This window comes from Paramisgurnus dabryanus, chromosome 1, assembly GCF_030506205.2.
Source record: "Paramisgurnus dabryanus chromosome 1, PD_genome_1.1, whole genome shotgun sequence".
Lineage (NCBI taxonomy): Eukaryota > Metazoa > Chordata > Actinopteri > Cypriniformes > Cobitidae > Paramisgurnus > Paramisgurnus dabryanus.
The window spans coordinates 56,418,318-56,431,179 of NC_133337.1; the positions used below are offsets into that span (position 1 = coordinate 56,418,318).

A 12,862-nucleotide genomic window follows, 5' to 3' on the forward strand; every position below is an offset into this window, starting at 1 on the left:
GTGTCAACCCTGACCTTTTAACACAATGCTTTACCACTGAGCTATACAGATTTTACTCATGAACACATATAATTTTATGTACAATATATACAACATTTATTTCAATTAAATGATATAAAATAGACAATGAATTTACCATAGAAAAATACAGCTAATAAATACAAACAACATTTTTGTGCTTTACACTTTTACAAAACATTGGACACATTTGCCAAGCAAACGTGTCACGGGCACAAGTTAGATGATTCTCAGTACTGATGACATAGCTAAATAAATTTATTTAAAAATCACCGGAGATATCATGTTTAAAATGATCTTACAGTATAACCTTTAAAGCAGGCTTGTAGTTGGCAAGAACCTTCCTGACAACCACGAGTTGATGTGACATACATGTGATAACCTCATTTCTGTCTTTCATATTCCCTCTGTCACTTTCTAATCCTTCATCTTCCTCCCAAGTGAGCTGTACTGTAATTGCTCACTTCCCATTTTGCCTCCCCGCTTCCTCTTTGCCCTCTATTTTCACATCTTGCTCAAATTTCCCTTCGCCACTTTCCTTCTGATGGGATTTTCCAAATATTCCAACTGTTCAAAGTTTTTAAATCATAAATAGCAAATAATATATATATATATATATATATATATGGTCTTGGTTTTAAATACACAAATACCACTACAAACAAGCTGCTCTAACATTAGGACGAATATGACCCTCGCACGTACTGAATTTAGTTAAAAGCAATGGGGCCAGATACTTTACCATTACTAAACTACTCATTACGACAAGTAAACGTTACAAAAAAATACTCACGTCAAAACCCATTACAATAATTAAGAATGACCCCAAGCTAGTCAAATAGAAGTAGTATTTAGACCAATCACAGCACAGATTACCTTCAACATTTCTGTCTTAAACACAAATAAAATAGCTTTTATGTCTGTTGTTGAACATTTGTCTTTTATACAAACATTAAAATATAGAAATGGCATGTATTAATAGATCTGCATTAACATAACATCCTCTAGTCCCATGATTAATAAATACCATGGAGACACTCCAGCAAAACCAACCAGCTTCAGTGGTCACACATGATGAGTCAAGCTCACACATTAGTCTAGTGAAGAATTTGTGTTATGACTTGCCAACATGTATGGACACCCAGAAAGCATATTTATATCAACACAGGCATAAAAAAGTAGCCTAATGGTATCATATCATTAGCTATAGCTTTATGCAGATGTATACACTTGTCATAATGAGTCCAGCACAACATATATTAGACTGTATGATGTATACATACAGTATATACTGCATGTCTGTGTATGTGTGTGTGTAAGTAAATTTAACAGTCCAAAATACAACTGGCATGTTTTTGCTCCTTTATATGTAAGTATAAATAACTTTTGAAATCGCTGCAAATAGTTCTGTGCAACCGAGCAAACGTGGTCCTGTGTGATCATACTGTGTACCTATATGTGTCTGTGTATCCATCAGTGTGGTGCCACTGTGCCCTAGGATGCTCCTTGCTCTCTAGAGGCGTGCACCTGCTGCGGCGTCTTCACTATGGTTATGACGGAGGCCGTGTTCAGGCGGGGCGTAGAGGCCAGTAAACTGGCTCCTCCAGACTCCAAACCTCGAGCGAAGCGCTGCAAAGCAGCGAGACGGGCCCCCAATCCTTCCAATTCCCGCCGCATGCCTGCGTTTTCTGCTCCCAGCCGCTCCACCTCACGTTGCAGCTCCTTTTTCTGCTGCTCCAAGGCCTCACGCTGGGACACGCGCTTCACCCGGCAGCTGGCTGCATAGCCCCGGTTTTTCAGCGTACGTCTCCTCTGTTTCAGCTTCTGCACCTCGTCCCGCGACAAACCACGCAGGTGCAAGTTCAGCTCACGCACTGACAGCGACATGAGCTCACTGTCGCTCAGCACTGGAACATTCTCGCCACATTCCCTCTTTACCTGAAAGCATGGGAGTGTTTGATTTACATTGTTAATCGTCTAGTTGTGAATTAGCTTTAAAGCTATAGAGTACTCCTAAATGTTAAACTAACCTTTGGCAGATATGCATTTTTAATTATAGACTCGGATACTGACTCGCCCTTAACTCATCTGTCACTGACTAGCAAGTAGCAAATCATGGGCCCAGACGCAACGTGCTGACTATTATTGTATATTTTATTATATAGTGTGGAGTGATGTTAATTAAGCTTAACTACAGCTTGTTGAAATATTTATAGATGATCTATTTCAAGTATCAAATCCTCTTTCAAAATTGTTTTATAAGGAAGGAAGTAAAAAAATAAATCATACTCGTTTTATAGTCTGTGCTGACGTAACAAAAGGAAACGTTCACCCAAATATGCATTCCTGCGTGTACTGTGAATAGTTGTCATATTCTTGAGACTGACAAGAACCAATTAGATTCGACGTTACTAATGTGATGCCATAATGGAATTTACCACTTTGATCTGTATGTGTATATGTATATGTATTGCTCGCTAAGTATGCACAAAATATGAAGTGTTTTCTCTCAAAAGACATATAGTCATTCACTGGAGTCGCATTGATAATAAATGTGCTGTTTGGAGCTTCTTTTACAAGATAACATGATGGGATTGTAATATAAATTTGTGTTCAACTAAAGAAATCAAGTCATATACTGTGATAGCATGCACATTATTTTCCTATTTGGGTGAACTACTCCTTTAAATGAAGCATACCCCAGTAATTGTAGGTTGGACACAGCATTACTCTCTAGTATCCTCTGATATTAAATGGGCTTGTGATAATATTTTTGTCGGAAAGTGATTGTTAAGTTACCTTGAGAGCTTTACTAGCTCTGCCGTCTGAAGTCATGGTCTGGTTTTATTTATCCCTGAAACCTGTAAATGGAATGAAAAGCAGAAAATCAGACAATGTCGTATCTAAGGTTTGTTTCTGTAAACAACAAGCGTGAATATTTTGAAAACACACGAATCGTCAATTTTCATTTTAATGTGTTAAACTAGGTTTGATCTAGTGTGTTTTTTAAAGTGAATGGTCAAAGTCCATATGGAGAAGTAAACGCTGCTGTGTGCTGACCACGAGTTTCCAGTCATGTGTGGGCAGAGCGACTGAAATAACCGAGCGCCTGTAAGCAGCGTTTTAACACCGTCACCGTGATTCAGCACAAGTCCTCCATTCCTGTCTTGAGCAGCCTTTACTTTCACATTCCCAGTTTTACATCGTGTATAAAGTTCTAAACAGAAACTTGACAAAATATATTCTTACAAAATAATTATATGTACAGCTAAGTTAGTTTAAAATGTAAGTAAACCATTTAGCGTACGCCACCAGTTGGAGTTTCCCATCACAATGATTAGGTAACAAGTTACAAAATTTCCTTTAGCGAAAATTAAAAAAAATAAAAATTTTAACATGAGGATTAAAACATAGTAAGGGTGTGTAACGACTTGACAACTCGTTTTTGACATACGTTCAAAGCAAGACCTTGCTGACTTGACATTTCTCATAAAAACAACATACGCTTTTATACAAAATTCCTAAGAATATATATTATTACTTATTCTATACAAAAATTAATATTTTCGAGAAAACGTTTCTTGTTATCTTTCACATCCCCAACCGTCAACATGTTAGCGGCTATTTCCTTATTTCGTGTTAGCTCGGTGCTACAGCTCGTGTCATGATAAAAACACGCGCCATACTGACGTTTATGTTGACTAATACTGTTGGAATTTATAAAACATGACTTTAAATCAACTCTGAAAGAACAAATCTATTACATAACATTATAAATGGTGATTATTATTTTAAAACTGCGTGCACTACAGCAGGTTGGCTAACACCCCCCGTTTCCTTAGTGTAAACAAATACCGAAAAGAGAAATCAGAAAATCTTGCCTTGTGTTGCTTGCGTTATTTCACAAGTCGCCGGATAGCGAAGCCCACGATTTTCACCGCCGTTCCGATATTTCAAATAACATACGTTATCACAATTCGGCCCGTGTTTAGACGGACTAGAGAGCAAAACGCCTTTTTCCCGGAATCACTCCACCGTCCGCGGGCTGGATCCTTTCATTCATAAAAAACACACACACGATGACTCAAGGCTTTAAGAATGAGGGCGGGACCTTAGCAGACACATACACGCATACACAAATCTGTCAACAACCTTGTGAAACTCCCATAGTAGGCATATTTTCTCTTTTCGCCACCCCATGGTTTTATTCCATGTGATAATGTGTTTTCTGTGTAAGTTCCTCCTACACTTAATTATAAAATTAAAGGGAACTGCGTCAATGAAAGCAAAAGTGAGACAAGTTTAAACTTTCCCGAATTTAGTTGAACTATTTTAGAAATTACAGTAGTGTAGCTTTTTATAAAGAGTAATGTAACAAAAATGTGAAAGATTTCAAAAATGTGAAACACTTTTTATCGTTCACTACGCAGAATCATCATATGCAGTGAGACCTCCCTGTCGCTAGGTGTCGCAGTACGTCATTGTGAGTGTTTCTTTGCAAGGCACCGGGGAAGTACATCCGACTCACATGTAACCCAAGTGACCTCGGTATTCAATGCGTGCTCTGTTAATCTAAATCGTTGTGAGCGTGTATAACCGGGTATAACAACGACCATCAATTTTTTACAAAAGTATATTTAAATCCTAGGTAAAGTCTAATTTTGTCAGATTTTAAATGGCTACTATCCAGGAACTCTCTCCAGATTCGGGCCGTGTGGAGACACGACCCCTTGAAGATGAGATTGAGGGAGATGATGAAGATGAAGAGGTAATCTTTTTAGTCACGGAAAATTAAAAAGCTAAGGAAAAGATATATTTTTATGACTGTTGTCATAGACTAGCAGTTTAGCTTCGCAAAGGCGTTTTGGGGTGTTAAAATTGAATTCCTATGCCTTTAACATTTTATATACACTATATAAAACATCATTTACTATTGCATATTTATCAGGCTTTGCACGTGGAAACCACCAACTGTCAAGTCTTGTATACCTGATTGCTTAAACGTCCTTTGATTGTAAAGTTACTTATTTGAGGCCATTAGATTCAATGTGGGATGCATTTAGACTTGTTTCTGCCCAATTCTGTTCTAATGTGTATTGTTTCTTACAGTTGGATGAAACATTGCTGGAGAGACTCTGGGGTCTAACTGAGATGTTTCCAGATTCAATGAGATCTGCAGCTGAAGTATCTGCACAGTGTTCACTATCTGTAGCCAAAAAACTTTATAGGTGAGCTTGTCGCATTTGACATAAATTTATAATTGTTGCTCCTATAAACTGCAAATTTCTTACCTTTTAGACCTCACATAATTTGTTCCTATTGTGTTTGTCCTGTAGTTTCTCCCGCTCAGCTCTATGGATCGGTACAACTTCATTTATGATTTTGGTTCTGCCGGTTGTCTTTGAGACAGAGAGGTTACAGCTGGAACAACAACAGCTACAACAGCAGAGACAGGTACAGTATATAAAAACTTAAAGTGAAAAAAAACCTTAATTATACTTCTCAAGTTCACAAGTTTAATGTACACTCAGATTTTTGTTCATCAAAGTGAAAATGATATTTACTTGGTCAATGGCTGTTAAGTATATAGCTTTTTCCAATGAGCTGTAGTGGCCATTGACAGTGACATAATTAATGTATTCATGTAGAAATTTAGCGTAAGCGCGTGTCTTGGAGTAAATGTTTTATTACCCTTCTTTTATGTTTCTTCTGTGTCTGTTTTGAATAACATATACCTGTGTTCTGCTTTTGCAGATTTTGTTGGGTCCAAATGCTGGCATGTCTGGAGGAATGCCTGGAATGATGCCTCCTGCCCCTGGAAAGCTCTGATTACACAATGTTATGTCCATAACTTGCAGATCGTTAAGAAGACAATGGAGACACACAGAAGAATGGGAAAGAGAGAGGGAGCAGGAACTGAAGATACTGTGTTTGGTCAACATCAAGTCAAAGTCATTGCCTTGGAGAACTGATGACTTCTTTGAACTTCCCTCTCTCTCTGCCTTTCTCACCAAAATGCATAGACTGGAGGTTTAAGCTCTGACCTTTTCCTTTTTATAGGTATCGTGAGACTTCATTATATTTTCCAAGGGACTGTTCAGTCTATGGTGCAACGTTTGCCATTGTAACGTACTGTATCAACACTGAAGTTGTAGAAAATCATTAACTTCATCAAAGATCTGTAAATTTTAATGAGGGTTCACCAAGCCCAATGCTGATTGTGAAATGTTCTCTGTCTTCAGATTATGGTTATTTCTTGTTATTGATTTAGAAATGTTAAAACCTTTAGAAATGGCTCTCTACCTGTATTTTACAGGTTAAACGGAGATCATGCAAAGCTACTACATAAGTCATGCGGTCCAAGTGAATTGTTGTAAAATATCTCTGTGGGGTTTGAGAAATACTTATGTTTCAAAACATACTGTCAATAATAGGGAATCCTGTGAGTTTTACATGACAGCAGGAATAAAATCAAATCCACCCGGGTCTGTGTTTTTTTGTCATATATTTTATAAAACAGAATAACTAAAACAATTGTAAAACTAATCTCTTAGACGAAGAAAGTTCGGCATAAAAAGATGGAAAGGCGTCTTTATCAATTAAGTCATGCAAAATAAAAGTCACCATAACCAACTGGATAGAATTCTCTCTTTAAATGCGATTATATTTTTACTTTATATATATTACATAAATTACGTATATTTATTAATGATGAATACATTATTCTTACGGAGCAAAGTGTCCCTCCAAAGGACCTTTTTTACTGTGCAGAAAAATATATTTACATCAAATTTACATTTTGTTTGTCTCAAGCATCATTCATAAGTGCTGTTTGATATCGGTTGTACATTAAAATAAAGAAAAGTCTTTAGAATCAACAATAACAACAAAGATTAAATGTGACGTTCATGACAGCTGTCAAGCTCGCGAGACAGTCAGACGCCTAGTGGCGCGAAAACACTCAGCGCGAGGACACTGAAGTTTCCGTCAGCTTTCCCTCAGGTTTAAACGTGAGGTAAAATGTAATTTACGTGAATTACTTTTCTTTTAATAGTATTTACCCAATTATAACGGCACACATTTATTCACTGAAACAATTTACCTTATTGCATGCTTTTTTTAACCGATTAATAGAATGAAGTGTGCTGAGGACCAGACTTTGGAGGATGAGGCGGGGTACCAGGAAGATGAGGTGATACACATTAATTTCTATGATGCAGTCAGAGCCAGTACAAATACAATACAGTTAATGAAATGTTAACTAAAAACATGAAACTTTACTGTAATATTGATGAAGTTTATCCAAATTGCCCACAGGAATCTTTCTTTCAAGACATAGAGCTCTTACAGAAGCATGGCATTGTAAGTAAAATGACTTGGGTTCAATATTGTAATTAAGAAGTTGTAAAAAATTCAAGACTGATGCTGTTATCTTTGTGCCTCGTTATGAAGAACATGGCTGACATTAAGAAACTGAAGTCTGTGGGTATTTGTACTGTGAAAGGAGTACAGATGACAACACGCCGTGCCCTCTGTAATGTAAAGGGACTGTCTGAAGCTAAAGTGGACAAAATAAAGGAAGCAGCTGGAAAGTTGCTGGTAATTTAATGTATCATTGTATTGGCATGAAAATAATTTTCCTTTAATTGAAAAGTTTTTTTATTTAATTGAGGCTTATTCTGTATGCTTTGAAATGCTATGCAGGTGTGTGGATTTCAAACAGCCTCTGAATATAGTGTGAGAAGGAGACAAGTCTTTCACATCACAACTGGCAGTCTGGAATTTGAGTAAGAAATAAAAAATAACCCTTAACCCATATTTACAGATCAAAACAATAGTTCTTATATGAAGGACCGAGACACAAAAACTGTTGACAGTCTGTTTTGTAGGCCTGTGAACTACAGGGAGAAACAAGACAGCAATGCAAACAAACCTACCTTTTGTATAGATGGAGAAAATGCTTCTCATATCTTTTGTTAATGTTAAAAGCGGTGTCATCAATGAAATCCTATGGCATCTGGAGTCAATTCACCTGTCACTCATTCACTGCTTTTTATTGACATTTGTACAATAAGCAATTCTGCTATTGTGTTAGCTCGCCACTTGATGTCTAATGTAACATCTGGGTACTTAGCAAAATAATTTCAGAATTCTAGTTGACAGCTTTTATGTCTGTTTTAGTAAACTTCTTGGAGGAGGTGTTGAGAGTATGGCCATTACTGAAGCTTTTGGTGGTATAGTACTTTTTGATAACATGATTATATGCCACAATTATAAGCTGTGCCTTTTACTTGTTCAAGCCGAACTTACGTTTTTTTATTCTTTCTTGTGTCTCATTCAGAGTTCAGAACTGGAAAGACTCAACTCTCTCATACACTTTGCGGTAAGGCTTTCCTTATAAAAAAAAGTACAATATGAAATGTATTATTTCTGAACAGTTAAAGCTCTGATTACGAACCATTAACCTTACCGGCTTCTCTTTTCTTTAGTAACTGCTCAGCTTCCTGGTGAATTTGGATACACAGGAGGAAAGGTCATCTTTATTGATTCTGAGAACACCTTGTATCCCTTCCACATTTGCTTTTTGGTAACTCTTTAGTTTAGGGACCAATTCTCACTATAAACTAGTTGCTTAGTTACATGCATATTACTAGGATATTGGCTGTTTATTAGTACTCAATGCCTTATTTTGCATGACCTTCTTTTACATCCTGTAATCCTACCCTATACCTAAACTTAACCGAACTACCTTATAGTTAATAGTGAGGGACCCTACAGTGTGACTGCTTTTTTGTGCCAAATTATTCTTCTTCACCTTATGTAATATGGAGAACCCCTTATTTTCTCCTTAATAATTGTGACACCAGTCGCCCAGAGCGGTTAAGGGACATAGCTGACCGCTTTAATGTGGATCATGAAGCTGTATTGGATAATGTGCTATATGCACGTGCATACACAAGTAAGTGGAAATATCTCTGCTTACATTTTTGAATTGTAATTTTATTTTGCAGCATGAAATGCTAGAAGAGGTGCCAAAGGTCCTGTTTAAATCTGTCTTTTTACTGATAGGTGAGCATCAAATGGAGTTACTAGACTTTGTTGCAGCCAAGTTTCATGAGGAGGGAGGTGTCTTCAAGCTCCTGGTAATTCAAAGAGTTGAAACTTTAAAGTTTAACTTTATAGGAAATAGTTTGGTAACCTTATGGCCATAAAATTTTTTTTTACAGATAATAGACTCAATCATGGCTCTCTTCCGGGTGGACTTCTCTGGAAGAGGTGAGCTGGCTGAGAGACAACAGAAGCTTGCACAAATGCTCTCCAGACTGCAAAAGATCTCAGAAGGTCTGTTTTCATTTTATTTGCAAAATAATCTATTCTATTCACTTAAATGGGACAATTTTTTCATGTTTAAGTGCTATAATTGGGTCCCTAGTGCTTCTATTAACTTAGAAAATGTGAAAAAGAACAACACAGTAACTTAGTTTTGGTAAACCATTCTCTGCATGCATGTGAACAAATAGGTCATTTGAAATTTGGCTCTCCTTGTGATGTCAGAAGGGGATAATACCGCCCCATTTAATCTGCACAATCCAACCACAGCACTGCCATTTAGTGCAGAGATTAGCTCATTTGCATTTAAAATGACATACCCAAAAATGACACACCTACAAAGTGGCAATTTAACATTTATTTAACATTTTTAAAAAGTCTTGTGAATTGTCTCCTTTAAAGAAACGAGAAACGTAAATCTGACATTCAATGCTTATCATCAGTCATCATCATTGAACTAAGCACATGGTATTAACTTTAGAAATTGTCAGACATGTGGACTTGTGACTTGGTGGCTTGGACTCGAGTCGACTTGAGTCGCTATTTTTGTGACTTGTGACTTGACTTGACAAAAAATAAAATACTTGAGACTTGACTTGGAAGTTAAAGACTCTGGACTTGACTTGACTTGAGACACGATGGGCTCTATTTTAACGATCTGAAACGCAAGTGCGAAGCGCAACGCGCAAGTGAGTTTGTGGGCGGATCTTGGGCGCTGTTGCTATTTTCCCAGCGTGAGAAATAACTCTTGCGCCGGGCGCAAATCAATAAGGGGTTGGTCTGAAGTAAGTTCATTATTCATAGGTGTGGTTTGGGCGTAACGTCAAATAAACCAATCAGAACGCTAGCCAACATTCCCTTTAAACGCAAGGGCGCAAGTTCCATGGCGGGTTGCTATTATTATGACGGATTTACCAGGCGCACGCCAGGAGCGGTTCACAGCCGAGGAGACCGACGTCCTTGTACGGGGGAATCCCACGCTTGCCAGCATAAATCGGGCACGCCGTGTAACGGGAGGTGGATCTGCCTCAGGACCTAACGCCAGCAGAGGACATCGCTGCGTCCACCCTCACCGCTGAAAGGGGTTGGGGGCTTTGAAATCGGACCCAAGAAACGCAAGGTCCAACCCCAAAGTAGACTAACAAATCAAGTTCATATACATTAAGGTTTCTTATGAAAACATTTTAACTATTATTTACATAAAATAAACGTAATACAGCCACACAACAAAGTTATGAAAATATTTTAATCGTTATTTGCATGAGAATAAATAAAAACTATCACTACAATGCTCACCACTATGATTCCCCTTATCTCGTGTATTAATATTTTTAAGTGTAACAATTTATGATTTGCAAAAATAACTGTTGCATCTGTAGATTAGATAAGCAAAGTGTATGCGCGTTGTGCACGCTATACATTATGGTCAAGCATGCGCCCTTAAAATAGCATAATGAACCACGCGCAACGCGCCACTGACTTTAGACTAGTTTTTTTTTGTTAGTAGCGCAATTGTTTTTTGAAACTGCAAAATAGCATAAGAGATGGTTTGCGCCGCAACACGCCTCCTTTTTGCGCTGAACCGCCCAGGGAGCGCAAGTTCATTCCCTAGTTTGCTGACGTGCATCTGTGGAGGGAAAAACCCCGCTGTGCGCCGGCGCAAAATACGAATGATACATGCGTCACTGACAAAGTCAAATGCGCTGGGTGCAAGATAGGGCCCGATGACTTGAATGACTTGAGTGTTAATCACATCATGTTTTCAGTTTGAATATAAAATATATTAACTATTTTTTAAATAAAGTTGACCTAGTTGGAGCTGGCGTTGTCATAATGTTGTCATGGCTGAATCACGACACTATCATCAGTAATGCCCTCTCGTACCTTACGCACACAACACACTACAGAACAGATATCAACATGTCAGCTGGAGGGGTAGCGAGGGTCATCGCTTTCGGGTTTAACAAGATGGCAAAAGACGAACAGTCTGTTGCAAGACATGCAACATTAAAATCACGGGCAGCCAGACGACAACCTCCAATTTCGTCCGTCATTTGAAGAGACATTCTGTCCAGTAAGTGCTTGTCAATTTTGTTATTAATGTAATTATAGCTAAAGTATCCATTAACCCTCATCATACCGTGTTAGGGACAAATGTAGGCAAAATAAGTTTAATTTATTTTTTTAAAATACTTCCCTTGATCTGAGCGGTACGAGACTTGGCTACTTTTTCTAAGTTTGCCACCTGAACACACACACACACACACACACACACACACACACACACACACACACACACACACACACACAGAAAATGACTGGATTCTACAATGTTAGGGCCGGTTTACATATCGCGTCTTTTGCAAGCTCAAGTTCGTTATTTCAAATGTAGGCACACGAACGGAAGAGATTACAATTTTGTTTAATTCCATGATGTATTTTACTTAACATGAGTATTTCTTTATATCTTTATATTCTATATATCTTTATTAAGATCAGATTCTGCAGGTAAAATTACAATAATAAGGTGACTTGACTTGGACTTGACTTGACCTACTACAGGACTTGACTCGACTTGACTTGACTTGCCCAAGAAAAAAAAACTTGGGACTTACTTGAGACTTGAAGGTTCAGACTTGAGACTTACTTGAGACTTGCACATGTGTGACTTGGTCCCATCTCTGGAAATTATTGTTTGTTTTTTGCTCTGATTGATAATATCTGTTTTGTGGGATATAGAGTACAACGTTGCAGTATTTGTTACCAATCAGATGACTGCAGACCCAGGAGCTGGAATGACGTAAGTATAAAACTAGAAGTTTTGAATTATAAAATAAATACTGCTTGCAAACTAAATGGAAAAATGTATTATCTTAGATTTCAAGCAGATCCAAAAAAGCCTATTGGAGGACACATCCTGGCCCATGCCTCCACCACACGCATCAGCTTAAGGAAAGGGCGTGCTGAACTGAGAATTGCCAAGATATTTGATAGGTAATAAATGTTTTTTTTTGTATTTGCTAATAGAAACTAAAAATAAATTACATAATAGAAAATATAATAGCTTTTTTAGCTAGATATAATATAGATTTGCAGATTTTACAGAGGAAATAATTTACATGATAAAATATTAGTAGTACAGTGACACAACAACAATTTTACATTTATGCATTATACATTGTCGGTATACTTTGATTTTCTGATTTTCAACAAAACATTTGCTTTTTTATAGCCCAGACATGCCAGAAAATGAAGCTACTTTTGCCATTACTGCAGGAGGAATATCAGATGCCAAAGACTAACAATCTACACAATGTTACCTAAATGTCTAAAAGTTTTTCCAGAGGATGGAATTTGTTCCCTGTTAATGCATATAACAGTTGTATTCAGTTGTTTGCATGTTTATCGCTTCTCTATATGTTTATTATTGTCATTTTGAGAAAAATGGCATTTTAATAGTGAATTAATATTTATTACTTGTGTAAACAAAATATTTATTGGTTGTGTATATGTT

At 37.3% G+C, this 12,862-nt stretch overlaps 3 protein-coding genes across 4 annotated transcripts; 2 read left to right on the plus strand and 1 right to left on the minus strand.

Moving 5' to 3' along the window:
* Window positions 1-69: 69 nt before the first annotated feature.
* On the minus strand, window positions 70-4,167 carry maff (v-maf avian musculoaponeurotic fibrosarcoma oncogene homolog F). The gene is made up of 3 exons (XM_065242484.2): window positions 3,900-4,167; window positions 2,818-2,879; window positions 70-1,956 (listed from the first exon to the last, which is right to left on the minus strand). The coding sequence occupies exons 2-3, from the start codon at window positions 2,851-2,853 to the stop codon at window positions 1,513-1,515; spliced, it is 480 nt and encodes a 159-aa protein (XP_065098556.1). The 5' UTR covers window positions 2,854-2,879; window positions 3,900-4,167; the 3' UTR covers window positions 70-1,512.
* A 340-nt stretch (window positions 4,168-4,507) lies between these two features.
* On the plus strand, window positions 4,508-6,503 carry tomm22 (translocase of outer mitochondrial membrane 22 homolog (yeast)). Its single transcript, XM_065242485.1, has 4 exons — window positions 4,508-4,786; window positions 5,128-5,246; window positions 5,355-5,472; window positions 5,773-6,503. The coding sequence occupies exons 1-4, from the start codon at window positions 4,694-4,696 to the stop codon at window positions 5,845-5,847; spliced, it is 405 nt and encodes a 134-aa protein (XP_065098557.1). The 5' UTR covers window positions 4,508-4,693; the 3' UTR covers window positions 5,848-6,503.
* A 147-nt stretch (window positions 6,504-6,650) lies between these two features.
* Window positions 6,651-12,813, plus strand: dmc1 (DNA meiotic recombinase 1). Of its 2 annotated transcripts, XM_065242480.1 has the most exons (13): window positions 6,651-7,210; window positions 7,336-7,380; window positions 7,471-7,617; window positions 7,723-7,805; window positions 8,200-8,252; window positions 8,360-8,401; window positions 8,508-8,580; window positions 8,886-8,977; window positions 9,088-9,161; window positions 9,246-9,360; window positions 12,088-12,148; window positions 12,226-12,342; window positions 12,581-12,813. In XM_065242480.1, the coding sequence occupies exons 1-13, from the start codon at window positions 7,154-7,156 to the stop codon at window positions 12,648-12,650; spliced, it is 1,029 nt and encodes a 342-aa protein (XP_065098552.1). In that variant the 5' UTR covers window positions 6,651-7,153; the 3' UTR covers window positions 12,651-12,813. The 2 variants fall into 2 exon arrangements, with proteins under 2 accessions (XP_065098552.1, XP_073671769.1); XM_073815668.1 differs by lacking the exon at window positions 6,651-7,210 and having other exon boundaries at window positions 7,247-7,380.
* The last annotated feature ends 49 nt before the right edge of the window (window positions 12,814-12,862 follow it).

What these genes read in the sequence shown, in the direction of transcription:
- dmc1 (XM_073815668.1), top strand. Translation starts at nt 7,273, where the DNA reads ATGTTAACTAAAAACATGAAACTTTACTGTAATATTGATGAAGTTTAT. An exon ending in ATATGCACGTGCATACACAA is followed by an intron (nt 8,978 to 9,087) that starts GTAAGTGGAAAT and finishes TTTTACTGATAG; the next exon opens with GTGAGCATCAAATGGAGTTA. An exon ending in GACCCAGGAGCTGGAATGAC is followed by an intron (nt 12,149 to 12,225) that starts GTAAGTATAAAA and finishes GTATTATCTTAG; the next exon opens with ATTTCAAGCAGATCCAAAAA.
- maff (XM_065242484.2), bottom strand. Translation starts at nt 2,853, where the DNA reads ATGACTTCAGACGGCAGAGCTAGTAAAGCTCTCAAG. An exon ending in GAGCTAGTAAAGCTCTCAAG is followed by an intron (nt 1,957 to 2,817) that starts GTAACTTAACAA and finishes CCATGCTTTCAG; the next exon opens with GTAAAGAGGGAATGTGGCGA.
- tomm22 (XM_065242485.1), top strand. Translation starts at nt 4,694, where the DNA reads ATGGCTACTATCCAGGAACTCTCTCCAGATTCGGGCCGTGTGGAGACA. An exon ending in GAGATGATGAAGATGAAGAG is followed by an intron (nt 4,787 to 5,127) that starts GTAATCTTTTTA and finishes TGTTTCTTACAG; the next exon opens with TTGGATGAAACATTGCTGGA. An exon ending in GTAGCCAAAAAACTTTATAG is followed by an intron (nt 5,247 to 5,354) that starts GTGAGCTTGTCG and finishes TTTGTCCTGTAG; the next exon opens with TTTCTCCCGCTCAGCTCTAT.